Source organism: Syngnathus leptorhynchus, chromosome 14, assembly GCF_054491065.1.
Source record: "Syngnathus leptorhynchus isolate UIUO chromosome 14, UIUO_Slep, whole genome shotgun sequence".
NCBI classification, from domain to species: Eukaryota; Metazoa; Chordata; class Actinopteri; order Syngnathiformes; family Syngnathidae; genus Syngnathus; species Syngnathus leptorhynchus.
The window spans coordinates 2,122,798-2,143,509 of NC_141208.1; the positions used below are offsets into that span (position 1 = coordinate 2,122,798).

A 20,712-nucleotide genomic window follows, 5' to 3' on the forward strand; every position below is an offset into this window, starting at 1 on the left:
ACACAATTTTGCATCCAAGTTTTTCCTTCTGGACACCCAAATAAGCACAGCAATCGTCCCACATTTGAGATTCTCACACAGAGACTCATGCTCCCGTTGACACAAGACAATAAAAATACAACTGTGTGAATTTGTGTGAGAGCTTTACCTCAGAGGTAGCGCCGGGTCCGAGGTACGCTGCATGTAGACCAGCAGGATGCAGGAACAAGGTAGACTGTGCCGCAGAAACACACCCAACCGACAGACGGATGGATGGACGGACGGATGGATGGATGCCACTCTGCTCAGCAGTACGGCCACAGAAACAGCAACGCTCCTAATCTGATTGCTCTAATCTCCCGGCTCAACTAAAAGAAAAAAAAAAAACCAACAACAGTCATCATCCATTTTGAAACACAACTCATAGAAAGGAGAGAGCGCAAGTTGGACACAACATTAAGTATAGGTTATAAAACCTAGAAATTCATCTGTTGATTAATGCCTTCATTTGCTGGGTTTATTTCTTAATTTCATTTAGATTTGTAATATAACGAGAAAGTTGTTTTGTGTTTCAAGATACTTATTTACATTATTCTCAAAATAGTTGCATTACAAGGAAAATCTTTGTTTCGATAAAATGTCATAGGTAGCCAAAAACTATAAGAGAAAGAGGAAAAACAGCTTGTATTTCTCATGAATATTTGAAGACCTAATATTACAAGAACACAGTCCTGTTGTTTCTTCTAATAAGAAAACTACACGCACAAGAATGTCAAAAACACCTTGACAAATAGTAAGCAAGATAGAACACCGATACGTGACTTAGAAGAGGATGTCTGTCGTAAGACGCATATCCGAGGTGAGTCACTCTACTGAGCGGCTCGATAAGGTGCCTCGGGTGCCACGGCTAATTAGGTGCATCACACTGACAAGGAACAAAATATAGGCTTTGATTGGAGACAGAAATAAAACAGAAATTTGCTGGTAGACAACTTTTTTTTTTTTTAATCCGCGGCTAGCAGTGCCGCACATCGTCTGTGAGGTCGCCACGGCAACAAGACGCAACAAACATGCAGTATGAAGGATGGAGAGGAAAACAATCCATAAATATGCTTTACATATCCACAATAGGAGGTACCAATCATAACAGTAATATTACCAAGGCAAATTAGAGGAACACATGACAAAAGTACAAAAGCAAAGTTGTATCGTGATGGGAAGATAAGAGCAAAGAAAGATGGAATATTAAATTTAAATATTTTTTGAAAAAGACAGTTGCTTTTTCCTCAAGATAAAAAGTTGTATTTTTTCAGAGAAAAGTTGTATTGTTGAGAAAATGAAATCGAGTTTGAGATTACGTTTTTTTCCTGATATATAACTTTTCATATAAATTGACGTATCTGGAAAGAACTATAGGTGCAACCATTAATCGACAATCCATTTAACAAATCAATTAATAATTAATAAAAACCTAAAGAAAACTCAAAAATAAAAAAATAAAAATGTTGCCCCCCCCCCCCTCTCCTGTTTCTTATTTCCATGAGGCCTTTACGCTCTTTGGTGCAGGAACATTTAAAAGGGTGCAAACACATGTAGCTTGAACATTGTGCTGAGTATAAAAGCTGCATTAAGTGCATTGCAGGATGCCAGGAAAACTCAGCGGGGACACAAAGAAGGAAAAAACATAGGCTGGCTTTTGTTTCAGTGGTTTTGTTCAGTGAGAACATTTGGGAACACTTTGATGGCATGCTAAAAATTGTTAGACAAAATGGGCCTCTCTGTGCTCCAGCTCCTGGAGGCGGCGAGGTCGCAGTCTTTGGTAGACGGCCTTGGTCTCGCCGGGGTCGTCGGGACTGCCGGGGGGTGGCGATTGCGGGGGCGACAGGGAGGCCGCCCCGGGGTCAATGGCGCTGTCAGTAGAGTCCTGCGTCTGGAGGCGGCCGGGCGGGGGGCTGGGGGACGTGGCTGTGGTGGCAACCGCGCTGGGGGTGGTGGTCCAGTCGGGGTCTGTCCTCGGACTGCCCGCTGGGGGCTTGTAGAAGGTCCCCGGCGGGGGCTGCAGAGTTCTTGGGGGTCTGAGCGTTAACGGTGAGCAGGAAGACGGCTGGTCATCTTGTGAGGACGCCCAGGCGGGTTTGACGGACAAGGCGAAGGGGTTGTTGTTGAACATGGTGCCGGCGGAAGCGCCGGCGGTGGGTAGCTTAGCCATGATCATGGCGGTCCTGGGCGTGACGTCGTAATGTTTGTACTTCCTGTCCCAAGTCCGCCGCTGCATGGTCCGGGTGTCGATGAAGGGCGTGATGTAATAGGCGCTGACCCGAGACGAGCCTGCGCGGGCAGCCGCCGGCTCCACGCCCGGCGTCTCCGCGATAGCTTCCACCACCGGGTCGATGCGCTCCACAGGCGTAGGGAGACGTTCCAGGGGCATGCTAATAGGACGGCACGCTGGCCGAGAGCGATGGGCTCGAAGCTGCACCATCGACGCCAGGGTGGATGACGTGGAGCCGGAGGGAGCGGCGTGGCTCGATCGCTTATCGACGCCGTTGACGCCGTCTGAGGAGTCCGTCCGGTCGGTTCCGGGCTGAACCTCCTGGACCTCGTCCAGGATGTGAGAGGACGGGATCACGGAGGAGAACCTCTTGTACACTTTGGCACTCTGAAAAAAAAAAACGTTTGGTGAGAAACCGTTTGCTGCGTGGACTGCGTGAGACGCCAGCTGCTATTTACCTCCTTGATGTCCGTCAGGGAGGCAGAATGTCTGCTGAGGCGCTGCAGCTTCTCCTGCGGGGTGAGGCCGGGGGAACTCCGGCCGGCGGCAGCGGCGTCCGACCCGCTCGACGGAGAAGCGTCAAACACCACCTGGAAATGTCGCACCAGCAGCTCCACCATGAGGGCCTGGTACGGGTAGTCCACCAGAGAGGACAGGGACACCTCGGCATCCGCCTGCCGCGGCTTCAGTAGCGTGGGGCCAAAGATGATGCCCAGATTGCTCGCCGTCATCTTGTTCTCTTCCGCGTGTTCTGACACTCTGCGCATGACCAACGTGACTTTTTTCAGTTGCTACGCTGGAGCAATAATTTAGATTTCTTGTCGCTACCTGTTGAGGTGCGTGACGAGGAAACGCAGTGTCCGGTAGTTGGCGGCGGGCAGCTGGCGCAGAAGGTCCCGAATGCGGAGGACCACACGGTTGAGGTGGACGCTGAGCCCGTCGGACTTCTTGGAATCGCTTTCCTGGGCCTCCTCCACCACCAGGCGCTGGTATTCTTTGGCCAGGCCGATGAAGTCGTTGTAGAAGCGGTAGAGGATCAGCGGCTCCGGTAACTGCGCAAGCAAACACGTTTTGGCTCGGGGCTAAAGAAAGGCGGTTGGTTGATGTCGCCTCTCTCACCTGTCTCAGGTAGAGCTTGAGCACGTTGCTGATGTCGTGCGGAGACAGCTCTGACAGCTCCACCAGGTCTTTGCCGTTCTCAAAGGCCTGGCACAGCTTCTCCACGCGCGACTTGGCGCCGTTCACGCGGTAAATGCCCTACAAAAAACAACAACAACGATTGTACGCTTTTTCCGGTGGCTTATTTTTCTGCTGGAGATATCGCTATGGCTCACCTTAATGTTGAGAGCGCGGCTTTCGATTTCAGAGGTGCACTTCTTGATGATGAAGGGGATTCCGTCGGCGCTGTTTTTGGACGCCTGGGTGAAGTTGATGCCGAAGAGCTGCAGCCTGCCCTGCAGCTTCTTGTGGCCGCACTGGATGGCCAGCGTCTCCAGACACTTCTTGTGGCAAGCCAGCGAGCACTGGAGGACGGGAAGGGAAAATAATTGAGACCAGGCAACGTCATTCCATAAAGACAGCTCGCGGCCCGGACGTTACCTCCTCGCACTCGGCCCCGTGGAAGACCACAAGGCTATCGCACTCGCGGCACTTGGACGGCGCTCGGAGCTTCCGAAGTTTGTGCGTTTGCGCCGCTTTGGACATCTGAGCGTTGCGGAAGGGGCCGGGAGAGCTGGCCGTCTCGGTTACCATCTCGGCCAGACCTGGAAAGAAGAAGTGACGTTAATTCTGACGATGGGACGTGAGAGCAGATAGAGGAAGTCGAGGGTGGCCAAAAATAACAGATCTCAAACGGAAAAAGAACAAAACAAAACACAAAAGGATCGCTGTGTATTTCTGGTTAGCATATCATCCGCTTCCTAAAATAATGGCTTGAGTCATTTTTGTCTGTTTTTAGAAAACTCGGAAAACTAAACCAAACACTGATTATTCATATTATATTTCTTATAGATTTTATATTACTAAGATCAAATTGTGGATCATACCATTGTCCAAAGGAGACAGGGGTTCTCGCTCGTCCAGGTCGTCAGCAGAAGACATGGTGCCGGTGGAAGGAGTTCTGGGTAGGCGTCGCTTGAAGTCCCCTACGTTGAAAACAGTGTCATCATATTTGATTTGGATATTACTTGTCGTGAGGATTAATTCCTGGAGGTGACCCTCTTTCTCCTCCTACCTGGACTGGCAGATGGGGAGTCCATGGACCTGGACTCACTACTGCCGCCCGCGCTCTCCGAGTCACTGCACATCCCTCCCTGGCTCCCCGGACTGCCGGAGGTCCAGGCTCGGAGCGGCGGGGCCTGCCCCCTCAACCCTGCTGGAATAAGTGTCATTAGTCCCGACAAGAAAACAGATTCAACTCATCTGCCGTTTCGTGGATGGCCACCAGGGATGTCGGTGCTGCTGTTGGAGCGGTGCTTGGCGATCCCCGGCCGGCGGCGAAGCGGGCTGTCCACCTCGTCGCCGCTGAGGACGTCGCAGGAGGTGAGCGAGGCTTGGGACAGGTTTCCGTGGGAGGAGTGAGTGCTGCCCACTGACCGCTTGGCAAACGCGAACCTGTAGAAAAGAGGAAACAGGACAACCAGAGTTGAAGGGAGTGGCGCCACTAAACTATCCATCCGTATACCAGGGAGTGGACGGCAGCCAATCGCAGGGCGCTCACTTTCAGGCATTTGAAATCTTCAATGTTGCCAACGTGTATGTATTTGGAATGTGGAAGACAGATGAAGCTAACACTGCAAGCCAGACGTTGTTCCCCTTTTCTTTATGTTTGAGCATCAGAGAGAAGTTTTAATGACAATGCTGCCTTTGATGGGGGTTTGCCACACACATATACGAGAGAGGAACTTAAACGCGACATGTAACGGCACGTGAGGTTTGTCCTCGCTTTCATCTACCGGGTTGTACGGCTCAAATCAAAGCAAAGGGGTATACGAGTTATTTTTAGGGTTCCGAAACCTCTATGCTCAAACGTAAACACTTTTCAAGTCCTTTGGAGATTGATGTTTTTTTTCCATGCCTGGAAAATGATGAAAGAAAAGCAGGCAGCTCCAGATGTTCAGGTTTTAATTTCATTTTCTCACCCCCCCACCAAAAAGATGAAATAAATAAAACAACAATCTATGATAGATGCATATTTGAAAAAAATAATCAGCTTTTTTTTATCTGCTTTTTTTTCATGAAATACTAAGATAATAAGAGTAAGGAAAGTTGATTAGTAGAGAAAAAAAACATTGATGATTATTTAATATGACAATTTAACCCTTTTGAAACCCCCCAAAAACGACACAAGCATTTTTGCATGTTTTAAGCACCTGTGTGTGGACTCTGGTTTTTTACTTTTTAGTATTTCCCTCCGGGTAGTGTGTGTGTGGGAAGCGACGTGTTTGGACAGAAACGCGAGAGGCAATCTTCTCACTCTCGCAATCTGCCCGCTTGCACTCAAGCCTGCGCCACAGATATTTCCTGAGAGGAAGGCCAACGCATTCACATTCTCTCTCTCTCTCTCTCTTCCTCCCAGTCTGACTCATTGTTACTCTGCTCTGAAAGAACGAGCGAGCGAGCGACCGCACGACGCCGTACCACGTACACGCCATCGAGGTGCTACTTGTACAATCGTGTCATTTACAGAGCTGAGAAAGTTTCACAAAGGACTTCACTTTGTTCTATAGTAACCAGTGTATGGCATGGTGCTGCTGTTTTGGTTACCAACGGCCAAACCTCTTGCATACCTGGCGCCGTCTGAAGAAACCGAGTCGGAGTGCATGCGCTCCCTGGGCAGGTGTCGGGGGAGGCGACGCACAAACTCCGAGTAGCACTCGCCGGGCTCGTACAGCTTGGCGCTGTCACTCAGCGCCTGGTGGTGAGCGGGTAGCAACGCCGTCTGGGCGTGTTGCATCTGGAACCAGTTGACCGTTACCTGAAAGCAGGAAGAAGCAGGGCACAATGAGATAGTGGAATCATTTTCGTTTTAGGAAAGGATTAGTTTTAGGATTCATTTTTGGGGGATTCGAGTGAATGATGAGAGAATGTGGCCCACCGCCTTGAGCGTCAGGTCGCACTGGAAGACGGTCTCTCGGATTTGGGCGAGGATGGTGCGCTTGACATTGGCCAGGTCCATTCTTCTGACGTCCGCGTCAGCCATGCTGCTCTGGTATTGTTCCTGGGCCTCCTCGGCCTAACGTCGCAACACAAATAACGACGTGATGAAGAGCAGCGTGAAAAGGAGCATCGTTGGCGGTCGGCGTACCTTCTGCAGGGCCTCCTCTTCCAGTCTCCTCTTTCTCTCCAGCTGCTTGTTGCCGGCGTTGGGCTGCTCCTCCAGGGAGCGGCTGGTGGACGAGCAGGCCTTCTGATATTCTTCTCGCCTCTGGGCTTTCAGCGCCCGAGCCTTTCGCAAGCTCGTGTCCGCCTCGTGCTGGAATAAAAGAGAAACAATGTTTGATTTTTTCTTCTTGTATTTTTTTTTTAATTCATTTTGGACTATGAATAGACATTCACCATTTTCTTCTGCTCCTTCTGCCACTGCTCCTTGAGGTCTTTCCTCAATTTGTCCAGTTCATTCTTACGGCCCAAGAGGGGCTAGCAAGGGACACAGACGAAGAGAAAAGATGTCATTCATAAACTTGAATCTTTTTGTCTGTAGCATCTTAGTGCGTCATTATTGACATTGAGGTTAACGGTTAAAAAAAAAGATGTGTAAAAAAAAGATGTCCAACCTGTATGAATTTATTGGTCTGCAAGGCCATGGCGGTTTGAACGAGCAGTTGGTTGTACTCAATGTCGTTCTTGAAAGTGGAATTGTAAATGTCGCTAAAGGGCATGTAGTCCTGCACCGAGCCAAAAGATCATGTGGAATTATCAATAAAATAAAATAAAATAAAATAAAGTAAGACAACCTGCTGTGTCACCAGCGACTTGGCCGACTCGGCCAGTTTGGCGTAACTTTTGGCACACTCCATATCTGGAAGACATAAAAGGTATATTCATGTCAGTTCATCCGGTTTCAGTTTCATCCAGTGACAGTACTGTAACTATACGGAGCGGGCCTCACCCATGGTCACTCTTTTCTCCATCCAGCCCAGCAGGTCCTTGATGTACTTGGACCAGGCTTTCGCGTAGAGCAGAGCTGACTCCACCCCGCTGTCATGCTTCAGCAGTGTCAGGTCCACCTCCTCCTCGCGTGACAGAGGAACATCTGGGCCTGAGGAGAAAGATTAGCTTTAATGAAATATCAAAACAGAACAAAGATTGATAGAGGCTAAAACAGGAGACGTGACCATGAAGAAGCTGACACTGCAGGAGGATGCGAAAATGCTGGCATCTTCTAAAAAAAGACAATGCCCCCCCCACCCCCACCTCCCGCCATTTCTACTCAGAGCCCATGTGTTTCCTATCTGCCGCAGACCCGCTCCCGAACAGGCCTCGGAATGTCAGACATTCAGGCCAGCGGGGAAAACGTGTGGTCCGGCAGAAATAACAGGGCGGGTCTCCACCTCAGGCATTCCTAAATCACGCCGGGAGCTCCAAAGTTGACAACGTTGGTCTGCCCTTGGCCGACGAAGCCGTAAACACGCGACGAAATCCACACCCCTTGAACGATGGAACGCGGACGCCCACTCACCAGCGAGGTCGTTCTTCTCGGCCGCGTAGTCTTCGGGATCCACGGCGAGGTTGTCGAAAGACTGCGAAAGACGAGGAGGACACGGGTTTCATGTGACAGGAAGGCGAAGGCAGACATGCAATTAACAAGCAGCTGTGCTCTCGACACCCAAATTACAGTTTGCCTTTGAGGCTTTTACGTTTACTGGGAACAAAGCTTTCAATAAAAACAACAAGTAAAAGGAAAAAAAAAAATTAAGAATGAAAACAAATGCTTTACCCGGCTTCTTCTGGTCTGGGGGGTCCCCAACCCTGAGCCATTGTCCACATCGCCCATAAGGAAGTCAGAAACTCTAAAGCACACAACCACCCAAAACAATTATGAATAAAGCTACAATATGTCAAATATCATATTAAATTTACAAACAATATATTTTGTATTGCTACACTGGCTAGGAATGAAAATAGTGTTTGGCATTGGTATGGTAACCCTAATTGCATATATTAGAAATGTTGGATGAGTCTGGACAATTTTGAGGCTGCATCAGTGCTAGCAATAACGCCGACGTTACTTTTTTTAGTTAATTAAAAGTTGAAAACGGCGTCGCACTCACACATTGCCGAAGGTGAACGCTAAGGTGTCGATGGACGCATGAATCTCGCCAAACGTGCTTTCTAGGTTGTCAGGTCTGATGTCATTGAAGTCGATGCCTGCGGAGAGACAGAAAAGCTAAATATAACTTCACCTGGTAGTGGGTGTTCCATCCAGATGCAATGTTTACACAGGATAGTTTCCAGAGGTGGGATTGAGTCATGTGTCAAGTGTTAAACTTCAAGAAGTGGGTCAGAAAAGACTTATGTCAAAAAAATTATAGAGTTCCAATCCGAACAACAAACTTCAAGTCGTTAAAACGAGTCCCCTTGACAACTCCTTATAGTTTGGAAGGGGGGGGGGGGGGGGGGGTCACATGACGCTGTATTGAGTGAGTAGGGAGTTTTTTTCTCGGTTAGGAACTGTCAGATGCTTCGGGATTGGTGAGGAGGGGTGTTGTAATGGTGAAGCAGCCAGTTCGGGAACTTTTAGGGACACACCCACATTTGCGCTTACCTTTGAGTTGCTAATGTTGACATTGGATTTGCAGACTAAGAATTTTACCAAAATAATAATTCAATCCAAACGTGATAATCTTCAGTCGAGTCTTTCATAAATTGGCGCCAGACAGTCCTAAAACTGGCGACGAGTCAAATCCCGAATCTCAAGTGCCCCACCTCATAGTTTTTCTTCCAAAAATTGGTCATGACCGATCAGGCTGTTCAGTCAAAAAGTCACCTTTTAGAAAAATCTTGCATTCAAATCCAACTTGGGCTGTTTGTAATCCTCAACGAAACGGCGTGAACGCTCGCACATCCTCAAGAGTTTTGCAGCTTGAACCTTGAGGATCGTCGAAGGTGGAAAATCTTCAGGAAGCACTTTCCTCAGCAAGAACGCAGTTTGCGACCAAAGTGGTAGTCGGTGACGTTGGACGTCGTGTTTCCTGTCTACGCTCAAACAGGAAAAGCTCGCACGTAGCTCCACTTCTGTCACTCCTTTGCTTACCTTCAAAAACTTGAAGACTTTGTAAAGCTAAGCTTTGCTTTTAGATTTTGGCTCCGTGACCATCGATGCCGAGGCGGCCCCCGAGAGCCGCCGAAAAAGGTCAGATTTTGTGTTTTGAGGAGACTCTCGAGGAGCGCTGCCGAAACGCTGCTGCGCGACTCTGCGCTGCATCGGCTTCTTCCTCAGGACATCCTGTGGCTCTCGGAACAATAATTCCAGAGCTTGCCCCCCCCACACCCACACCCGCCTCCCTCCCATCCCTCGGTGCTGTTGATTCACTCTCACCTAGTTTGCTGGCTAAAGAAGTGGAACAACAAAGTGACGTCATTAATACAGCTTATATTTTGCTTTTAGTTTGCTTTTTACATCCCTCGCAACACTCAAAGAAAATGACAAAGGGGAGATGTTTTTTTTTTCCTTTCCCACTTTGATGGACAATTCATTGGAAGTGGGAAATGCATGTCGCCTATGACGTGCCGTGGCTCAGAGGCGAGTTCATTCTTGACATTTGTGTGGAAAAAAAAAAAGTCCCTTTGGGAGGCTTTCACAACAACGGCGTGGCGAGCGGCACATGTCAACGCTCGGTGTCAGCGGCGTCTGCAAACGGGTCAGACGAGCGAGTGTTTGTCTAAGTACGTGCTGGCGGGCTTCCAGACGCGGCGAGGAGATGCAGCGAGGCCCTGTTATCGTGCGAGCGCGGCGCTCCTCGTCGCTTACTCATCTGTGCTCGCAAATGCTCCTCCTCACGACTGGATGCAATGTGTGAGTAGCCCTCCAAGGTCTTTTTAGCCAATCAGAAGCTTGAAGGAAGTTGTTTCCGGAAAAGGTTGAGGAAGCGAAGAAAAAAAAAGTGATATAAATATAAGCTCAGAATTTCAAGTAATATTTATATTTTTAATTTATTTTTAAATTACTGACTAAAAATGTTAAAAATATGCTATGTGTTATAATTCCAAATATAAAATGCCAAAAATATGCTATATGTTATCATTTAAAATAATTGTAAAACATTTGAAAAGTTTTACCGATTATTAACATTTTATATTATGTAAGAATAACATTTTTAATGTTTGTGCATATGTCCTCTCTTTATGAAACCAGTTTCTCCTCAGGAAAACTGTGGTAGAAATGAGACAGCCCCCCCCCACCCACCCCCACCAAGCAAAATGCTATTTTTGCCATCTAGATGCATTTGGACACAGGCTAACTGTTCTCTTGAAAAGCTGATCATTAATAAGCGGTCACTATTCATCAGTTCGATGCTCTATAAATAATGTAGGCATCATTTGCAGTTCAGTAATAATTTGCTTGGACTGGTGCCATCTTTCCAGTGTGATTGAAGTGCAATGGACCGTGCTCTTTCCTTTCTGCCTTTGTACCCGTGCATATTCTGGCACCGAGTCACGCCTCGGAGCTCTCAAACAGAGCAGGTGAGCGGCGCCCCGTGACATTTCGTTAAGTAGCATGCTAAAGTTAGCCACCGCTCACCTTTCACCTTGGCGATGAGCGTGCCCGCCTTGCCCAGGATGTCCACCGAGTTGAGGGCCTGGTGTTTGCCGATGACGGCCTTGAGGACTCGCAGCAGCTCGGCCAGACGCTCCTGGACCGTTTGTTGGAGAGCTTCCGAGCCATCTGCGGAGGGAAGGAGACGCAAAATTGCGGTCGGTTCAGTCGCTCGTTGGTTGTGGTCTTGACAGCTACGGCACAAAATACAACTTGTACTTTTATGACCCGAAAAGCTCTTTAATTGGCTTCACACACATTGTGACATGACCAAGAAATGCAAATTTACATTCGCCCATATGTGCTGCTGTTTTGGTCAGCATCAGCAAGAGATTTGAAATGGGCTCAGCCGTCAACAGCGGAGTCTTGGGAAGTGCAGTAATGAGGGGCTGTCCAAGCAAAACAGGGGCCTCAACCAGGCATGTAATCACACGTGTGGGAATAGACTGGAAACGAGAGCGAGAGAGCGAGCGAGAGCGAGGCTTTTTGAAATAGAACAAACCACAAAACAGGAGATAAACAAAAAGTGAAAGTTTGGTTGAGATGCAGAGAGGAAAGAACCCGTTGCATCACGACGCAAAACGCTGATGTAACACCTGCCAACGGAAGAGGCTCGTGCGGCAGGAAGCTTGAGGACAGCACGATGTGATTTCTACGCACGCTTTGGTGGCGCTCTTCAAGTGACACACATGCAAACAAGGCATAGTTGACATCTACTGCATTCAATTCAAATTGTAAACAAGATTTAAGGATTGCGGACAGAGGCATGGGGATGGATAGACGACAGTGCGGCAATCAGACAATGACAAACAACAGCATCATTATTACCTCAGAGACTGGTCGCACCCTTTTCGGCGCAACCAGCCCCTTTTACTGATAAAGTAGGTGATGGCTGTCACGTCTCGGCAATTTGCAACAGGTAAGGTCATGTGTGTGTGTGTGTGTGTGAGGGAGGTGGTCAAGAGAGTCATCTGGTTTTCATCAAGAGGCGGGCGGGATGAGAAGCTGGATTTATTGGAAGGCTGATGGAATTACAGGGGGGAGTGAAAATGAGAGGCTGGGTGTTTTTCCTCAGTCCCTCCCTTGACGTGACACATGCACTCGTACGCACAAATGCATCATACACACACACAAACAGCTGGAGGAGGAATCTTCCAACTTCCATAGATATTCACCCCTAGGAGCTTTCTGTGTTTTTGGACAGCGGGAACTTTCATCTGAATGTTGGTTCCGGAGCCAAAATAAGCCCCCGTTTCAAGGGTAATTACTTTTTGCAAGTTCCAGTAAACCTTTGGAGGACAAGGTCTAACTCTTCTCCCAAGATCAGAGAACAAAGCTGACTGGAGAGACGTAGAGCTCACCTGCTCAACGTGAGACCCCCGCCATGCACCCAAGTGCAGGCACTTTGAAGTATGCCCACCCCCTACCACTTAAACCCTCTGACAATGGACCCTCATTAAAGAGCTCACCCTCTTTCCCTTTCGGGCATGTTTAGCTCACCGGTGCTTGAAGCCCTTTGACAATCAAAGGAGATGCAAGAAGCACAAGCTCGGTTAGCGTGAAGCAAGACTCCGCCCCTTTTCTTGATTGGCTGCATGAAAATGTTTGTCTACTTTCCTGGAAGGTCTGGAACGGATCTGTTTGTTCACCAGATAAGCTCAAAGGAATCACTGTTTAATGGAAGCGATAACACTACGTTACAAGTTCCTGATGTTGTGAAAGCATTTTAGAAACAACCGCTAAAGTCAATGTAAAATCCCATTGACATGCTAACGCTAAATTAGCATCAACTTTCTAGACTCGTCCCGGAAACCGCGGCTATCTAAAAGTTCCAAAAACAGCTCCTAAAATGTTGTCTACTAATTCTTAACTCAATAATAGTGTACTGTGTTTTTATTCTTGTTTGGATGTACAAAACAAAGCCTACATGCGCATCTATTAGCTCCGTATCCAATTGGACCACTTAGATCAGTGCTCAGTTTCCCCAGCACACACCCCGACGATCCACAATGACAGGAGGGGGAAAAAAAAGACGAGTGTTTACAAAATAGAATGAAGCCATGAGCTCCGATCTCAAGTGACAGCTCACACTGACCGCTCGCTATTGTTTGCTCGGGAGGCTTGCGTGCTCACGGCGCTGTGACAGCACAGAGAAAGCCGGCGAGAATCAGCCGTGAGTGCTTTTGTCACAACAATGGATGGAGAATAAAGAGGCCTGGAAATGTGTTGCCTGATTGCAGTGATGGTGGCTCTGGTGGTGGGAGGGGAGGGGAGGGCCCGTGGCATTGTTTTGGTAGAGATAACAGCGGGCAGGGCTTGCATTGTGGAAAAGGAAGAGCACCCCCAGCCCCCCTCCAATCAGTCAACCCCCACCATCTACCATCTCATTTCCCCTTGCCGTGATGAGCCCGTGTCCCACCCGGACTTTTAGGAAAATACACACACCACAACAAACAAGAACCATGTGACTTGTGACATACCAACGTGGAAAAGGGGGTTCAGAACATTTGCAGCATTGATTGTAATCTCAGTCGCGCTAGAAAATGTCGATTTGGATTTACTGAAATAACAGACAGAAAAATGTAGGATTTACATGTGTTGCTTTGTGTTTGTTTGGGATTGCATAATTTATCACCCCCCTCTCCAATCCACTGACCCAGGAAATTATTGCTGTCCCTGTTCCTGAGAAACTTAACAGGCCTACATTTTAGTGTATGTGTGTGTGTGTGGGGGGGGGGGACAATCTAATCCAAAACTTCAGGTGGCCTGACAAGAAGTTACAACCCCCCCCCCTCATGCCCCTCTCTCTGTCTCTCTAGCTGATAACAACCGACAATCAGCGAGCCTGTCTGGACACGTGATGAGTTTCACGCAAAACAAGCATCGACAAAAGAAATGGCTGCGAGCACATTATTTTGCCAAGTGGTTTATCCCGAGCCCTTCCTCGAGGATTCCGGTACGGTGACGCATGTTGACTCAGTCCACCTGACAGATGCTGCTCATTTTGCGTCAGAGAAACATCAGCTAAATGGCATTTCACAACAAAACGGGGGTCTGATAGCACAAACGTGAAACGTGATCTGCGGCAGGTGGAATTGTTTCCATCAGTAAACATGCCCCCCCACCACCACCACCACCACATCCAAACAATTATGTCCGCTCCCGGGTGTTCTGCGTGCCTTGTTTAGAAGGCCGAGTGGAGAACACAGACGCCGCGCAGACAGTAAACAGCAGGCGCTCCATAAACAGCTACCTGCTTGGGAGTGGGGGGGCAGCAGGGTCACGGCACTGTGTGAGGTCTGGCCTCTGTCCTGGATGCACCGAAACAACCCCCTCCCCCATGTGAAAAATCCAAAGTCATACTCGCACACCTTTAACAAGTGATTTTGTGTTTCCGTCTTTTTTGTTGTCCTTTATATTCTATTGATATATATATAATATTTGATTCAATTTCCGTGAAGGACTGAGGTTGCGAAGTTTACCACCTGCTCCGTATGTATGGCAACTATGAGAATGTGTCCTGGAGATGACTTTTTCCTTCAACAACAAAGTGACGCACAAAGTTTGGAGGGAAAAAAAAAAAAAAGACCTGCTCCCAGGTTGTAAATTTCTCGCCTCTCCTTCACCGCGACCAATCTACTACACAAACATCCCCCCCCGGCCCATAACCATAAATAACCACCCCAGGAAAGATCTTGCACAAAACATCCTTCACGTGGCATCCCAGGGAGGAGGGGAGAGTTACAAAACGGACAAATCCCACTCTTTTTTTTGTTCTCCCGGCCCATTAAGCCATTATGTCGTTACGACGGCTGGCGATTGAAGGCGCCACCCGCGAGCCGCCACTTGAGCTGGCACACTTGGGCGGGTATTCACAGCAACCGCTCACGATTTACGGCCAATCAACAAGGACGTAGCTGGCGACAAGACCTCTCATTTTTTACTCTCAGCAATTTCCATCCCCCAAAAAAATGAATCAATAAATCCATCCCTTGTCTAAAATTGGTTTTAAGTCACGGAAGTCAGTAGTACCTTTCACGCACACAAAACACCATGATGAGAATCCCTTGAATGTTTTTTTTTTTTTTTTTTTTTTTGAAGATGATACAGAAGTCGAATATAATTGCTATCTCGGGCAGGTCGCGTGAAAGGGGGGCCGCGGTGACAAGACGGCGGCATTGTGAAATACAACAATGCCGTTTGACTGGAATACAATACAATCTTATCAGCGTGTCGCGATGACACCGGCAAACACTTTTGCAGAACGAGGACACGCGAGTCAGCAGCGCTACATTTTGGCGCCCTCGCAAAATATTTTCAACCGCAGTCACGCGAAAACAAACATGCCTGACGTTCTTGAGTACGTTTTCTAAGGGTGCCCTGAAGGCAATGTCCAGTTAAACGGAGGGGTTGAGTAGGCCCTGCGAGCAAAATTTAGCCGGCCGGCCGTCCGTGGGCTATTCCGGGGAAAGGGAGACTTTTTCCACGTAAGCGTGGCTCACAGCGACCCTGGTTCTGCTCTATTGAAGGCACTGCGCAGCCACAAGTGAACATTTGTTCTAAAGGAATGCCGAGTATGCGGGAGAGCGTGGGGGTGCCGGTGGTGGTGGTGGTGGTGGTGTCGGCTCAAGCCAGTACGTCGACGGCGGCTCCTTTATTCTTGTTTTTTTTCAACACCTCCTGACCCCAGAACGGGACACATGGACATAGAACGACAACAAGGGGACAGAGTTATGTGACACATAATGTGACAACAAGTGCGTTTATCCAGCTGAAACCAAAACAAATTTCGGAACCAGATCTGCCGTGAGAACACAACTTGATGGTATCCAGAAGCAGATTTGAGCTTAAATTCGATCTGTAACTACCACTAGACTCTGAATAGACAGTCAATCAATATCAGAACAGACCAACAACAAATATAATGTTGGTAGCCATAAAATGTCAGATGACATAAAGGAACCTACAGGGGCGGATAAAGGCTTCTTTGAAAACGGGGTCAGGGTTCACCCATTGGGTCACGAGAGCCTCACCTTCTTGTCCTTAACACGTCAGACCCGACCGACCCAGCGGTTGCTGGGTAAGGGGTTGGCTTTGACAGCAATAGCTTTCCCCCCCGTGGGCTGCTAAGCTAAAAGCCTCAACGCGTCTTCGCTGAGGTGCTAAATAAATTCCTGGCCTAACTGGTTCCTGCTGTTCTGGCTCACGCTGCCGTTGGCGTAGCAACGACACGCCGGACGGACAGTAATGGAGGGGAACACGGAGGACGTCATCCTGTTTACCTTCAGCTTACACGTGGTGGCAATTTGCAAACGACTGGCTCAATTATCAAATATTATTCCATTGTGGGCTGTCTCTGCTTGTCAATCACGGCAGACTCGCTTCAGGCTTTGAACACAGCACTCATATTTTTGCCCTGTTGCTTTTCAGTGTGCATCTGGTTAACGACTGGTGGAATGAATACTGTACAGTTCGGAACTCCCCCACAAATGAGTCCACACCCCGTGAAAAGTAAGCTTTTTATCCACTCCAAACAGACTGAGGGATTAAGCCTTGTGACGGCCAATGCTGCATAATGCCATTATTATTATTGTTATTATTTCTGATGCATTAAGCTGCTTACAAAGTCAGGAGAGGACGTTCGCAAACCTTCATTCTACATTACACACGCACACAAAAACACACACGCAATGACTCACTCGGGGAGACCGGCCTCCTCCAAGCACAGGAATGGTTAAACAAATCACTCCCGCTGCCAGGACCACAGTGTGTGTGTGTGTGTGTGTGTGTGTGTGTGTGTGTGTGTGTGTGTGTGTGTGTGTGTGTGTGTGTGTGTGTGTGTGTGTGTGTGTGTCTAGTAGGGGTCAAACTACAGCGAAGACATTCTAGCATTACAAAGCAAGCAAATCAAAACATCGCCAAGGTGGGACAAAATATTGACATTGCAATTTTGCTTTTTTTTTTTTGTGGATGTTGATATCGATAGATCAGTGTCAAAAATCGGTTGTCATATTTGGTATCATGGAGAATCATTTCATTTCTTCTTATGATACAGCATACTATCCACACCAAAAGATGAAATATTGGTCAGTTTTGAGTGGCTTGAATTTGATCTTTCAAACATGATGTCGAGTGATGTGTGAATGCTCTTTTGTCTCACCTGGACTCTGGAAGGCTTCCTTGAGGTGCAGCAGCACGTTGGCGAACCACCTGACGTCATTCACCAGCATCATGACATACTCCGGATCCACTCCGGGCGGACATGACGCCGACACTGACGGATCGGAAGGATCTGCGCCACTCAGCGGGTTGTGGGAGCGCCGCCTGTGCCCTGCATCCCAGGTCTTGGTGGAGCCGGCCGACAGAGAGCCCGTCAGGGAATTGGAGTGATGCCTGGAGGTAGCGGAAGCGTGACCACTCTTTACACTGCCGCCGCCGTCGCTGCTCTTACGGAGCATCCTGGCAGCGGGGTCGGGGGGTGGGGAGCTAGTGTACTTTACAGCCACTCGGACCCTTAATGGCTTCCCCTAGAAACACACGGGATGGAGATGATAATGGATAATGGTGGCCTAATTAAAGCACTAATTTAGTCAATAGTCACGTTGGTTGATACAGCGGGGACATAAGTATTATTTTGACACATAAGTCATCATTCTAGTTGCAACATACAGTGGAGATTCGGTTTTCGACCACAATCCGTTCCAGAAGGATGTTCGAGAAGTGAATCGCTCGAATACCGAATCATGTTTTCCCATTACAAATAATGGGGAAAAAATTTTATCCGTTCCAAGCAAAAAAAACAACAACGCCTTTTTTAAAGCGTTTTTTCATTTGCACATTTTTGTCCGATCGCGCAACTGCAGCGCACTGCCGAACGCGCAACCGCAGCGCGTCGCCGACCGCGCAACAGCACCGCGCTGGTCGCATTATTGTGACAGAGCCGTCACTGAAATTTACAAAACATCTTTAAAAGTCCTGATGTACTTTCCAAATTTTAAGTGGACCTCAGTGCGCAGGGAGCTTAATTTTGTCCGATCGCGCAACTGCAGCGCACCGCCGAACGCGCAATCGTCGCGCGTTGCCGACCGCGTAACTGCACCGCGCTGGTGCATTATTGTCACAGAGCGCCCGCTAAAATTTTGAAAATATTTTTAAAGTCCTAATGGACTTTCTAAAATTGAAGTGGACCTCAGTGCGGAGGGAGCTTAGTTTATTCCGATCGCGCGACCGCAACGCGCCGGGCGCTAACTGTCGCATTGCTTGAGGAGCGTCTTTTTGTTTTAGGATGGCTTTACTGCTCCCACTTGCTTCCTTTGGAGGCATGATTAGAGTTGATGCTATCCTCAGAGTAACGAGAATGTATTAACGAACGGAGTCACTTGGCAGGCGGGTCCTCTCGGCTCATCTCGCGAGGTTCGACAACCGAATTTCGTCCGACATGATTTGCTCGCGACGTTCGAAAACCGAGGCTCCACTGTATTCCATAAATTCATGCCTTGTGAGATATTATCTTCCTCATTCCAAAATTCAGTTTTGCCCCAAATTTCTGACCAAAAATACTCCATTCCATCCAAATGACAACACACGTCCTATAAAAATTCCCCATTCATTCCCATTCAACATAAATGAATATTGTTCGATGAGCCAACATCATTCCATTTATTCAACGTGATTCCATCATTTTTTCATTCAGCATTTCAATATTCACGCACAAATTCCACAGAAATGGCAAACGTCTCGTATTATTATCACTACCATTGAAATGTTATGTTTTTCTTCTAGTTTGTTTATGTCCACTTACTTACAGCACAACTTGCGGTTGTGGTTAAAGTGCTCTATAAATTATATTACGATGACCATTATGCATGACATCAGTCTCTGCAAGGATCAGGACAGAAGTGTCACGAATCACCATTAATCGTTGAAACGTCCTCATTTTAGCCATACTATGAACACTGCGAAAAACAAGTTGCATTTATATGTCATACATCCCACAAGAGTGCAACATCATCGATATTTGATACTGATGTATCGATAAGGATCGTGCGATTTACGATGGAGATCTTGTATGATAAAAACGTGAATCGTGACGTAGGATAAATCTTTTATCCGAAGCCGGACAAAAGTGTAATTCTATTTATTACCTTCATTGTTAAGACTGAGTATATTCATAGTATTTTGCATGCTTATAGTGTAATACCAGGCTTAGAATGTTGTACTGTATTCGAACTTCTCACGTCGGTCTAAAGTATTTCGCTGGCAATGTCTTAAAAAAAAATAATAATAATAATAAGAATTTTCCCAACTCACCTGCACAGTACTGGTAGGACATGGCAGCAGAAATATCCAGATCAAGTTTAAGACGAAAAGTATTTCCGTTCGGGTTAGTAAAAATATAAAAGCAACTTTAAAACAGCAAAAAAGTGGGTGACAACGGCTTGACTGTATGAGTGCGCTGCACAAGAGCCCAAGCAGAGGCAACGCTCAACTCATTCGTCATTAACAAGTCCGTTTGTCACGTGGTGATTGAAACGTGCGTTGATTGGCCGAAGAGCACCGTAGAGGGCGGGGTATCAGTGACGTTTAATGGACGAACTGACGTGTGGGGATTTAAAAAGCTTAATCATCAAAGGAACACAAAAATGAGTGGCTTTTTGTCGTTTTTGAGTATTCGTTGTTAACTTGAAGTGAGAAAAACGTCAGCGTACGAGTTTAAGACGTAACAGAAGGGATTTGAATATCTTTACGAATTACTTGTGTTTCATTCAGTAAATATTCTTCTATCCGAGTGACACTTGAACGGCACCTAGATGTCATGAAAAACTGAACTTATACTTTTTCAGTGATTTAAAAAATATTTGACCCAAGCCACTTTTTTTTTTTTTAAATAAACCTAAACAATAAAATCATTTATCATAAAGTATGGTGAACAACTCTTGAGATTCAAATTTGGGTAGTTTGTGTTGCTTATGCTGCTATCTAGTGTGCAAAGGTATCAAGCGCATCCAGTCTTCAGTCGATTCAGAAGCTTGTGGTTTGTTTTCTTTTGTATAACCACATTAGTACACCGCAAGAATTGCATCCAATTATTATAATTATACAAAGTAAAAAAACATGCCCTAAGCAAGTTGTGTTGGGTGTGCTTATTTCATAAGAAAGAGGATGATGACAAAAGACTCACATCATTTGCATTTGTATTTTATTTTTTTTATATACAAAAAGATGTCATCTATTTTTTTTTTCCCTACGCATTTTCCAAGACAAAAATCATACATCTCCACACAGGAATCAACGGCAAAATCTCATCATTCACACTAGAACAAGGACATTCTTTGCTTTCACATAGATAAGAATCATGAAGAAAAAGAAAAAAAAAACTTTGAGCGATTTTGAACCAGAGTGGGCCAAGTCCAGCCCCTTTTTAAGATCAGAAATGAACAGTGTGAATACAAACCCAACTTAAGCTTAGTTTCAATTTTGACCTAGAGGACATCCCATTATTGCACTGCGTGTTTTTCAGGTTGGATTGGGTGTTATTTCCCATCTTGCATTCTTAATAGAAATTCTTTTCAACTTCCGTCCATTCAAGGAAAAGGAGTTGGCTCACTCTTGCTCTTACTGGCTCACTTCATTATTTTTATCCTTTTTACAGATGACGCTAAATTACAGAGGTACTGTGTGAGGTAAGAGGTCAGAAGAACTGGAG

The 20,712-nt window shown here is 47.0% G+C and overlaps 1 protein-coding gene across 3 annotated transcripts; it reads right to left on the reverse strand.

The window, feature by feature from the left end:
- Nucleotides 1-956: 956 nt before the first annotated feature.
- LOC147045898 (rho GTPase-activating protein 29-like) lies at nucleotides 957-19,456 on the reverse strand. Of its 3 annotated transcripts, none has more exons than XM_085929356.1 (22): nucleotides 19,317-19,456; nucleotides 17,167-17,533; nucleotides 10,992-11,135; nucleotides 8,521-8,617; nucleotides 8,187-8,259; nucleotides 7,929-7,989; nucleotides 7,359-7,508; nucleotides 7,204-7,268; nucleotides 7,024-7,134; nucleotides 6,806-6,886; nucleotides 6,555-6,722; nucleotides 6,345-6,482; nucleotides 6,037-6,224; nucleotides 4,692-4,861; nucleotides 4,482-4,619; nucleotides 4,294-4,392; nucleotides 3,848-4,011; nucleotides 3,583-3,771; nucleotides 3,368-3,505; nucleotides 3,077-3,300; nucleotides 2,707-3,007; nucleotides 957-2,635 (listed from the first exon to the last, which is right to left on the reverse strand). In XM_085929356.1, the coding sequence occupies exons 2-22, from the start codon at nucleotides 17,462-17,464 to the stop codon at nucleotides 1,739-1,741; spliced, it is 3,894 nt and encodes a 1,297-aa protein (XP_085785482.1). In that variant the 5' UTR covers nucleotides 17,465-17,533; nucleotides 19,317-19,456; the 3' UTR covers nucleotides 957-1,738. The 3 variants fall into 3 exon arrangements, with proteins under 3 accessions (XP_085785482.1, XP_085785481.1, XP_085785483.1); XM_085929355.1 differs by having other exon boundaries at nucleotides 4,482-4,622; XM_085929357.1 differs by lacking the exons at nucleotides 10,992-11,135; nucleotides 17,167-17,533; nucleotides 19,317-19,456 and adding an exon at nucleotides 9,015-9,706 and having other exon boundaries at nucleotides 4,482-4,622.
- Nucleotides 19,457-20,712: the final 1,256 nt, after the last annotated feature.

Coding starts and splice junctions, on each gene's coding strand:
- LOC147045898 (XM_085929355.1), bottom strand. CDS start 17,464: ATGCTCCGTAAGAGCAGCGACGGCGGCGGCAGTGTAAAGAGTGGTCAC. Junction 6,225..6,344: donor GCGACCTGACGCTCAAGGCG/GTGGGCCACATT, acceptor TCCTGCTTTCAG/GTAACGGTCAACTGGTTCCA. Junction 3,008..3,076: donor CTCGTCACGCACCTCAACAG/GTAGCGACAAGA, acceptor GGTCATGCGCAG/AGTGTCAGAACACGCGGAAG.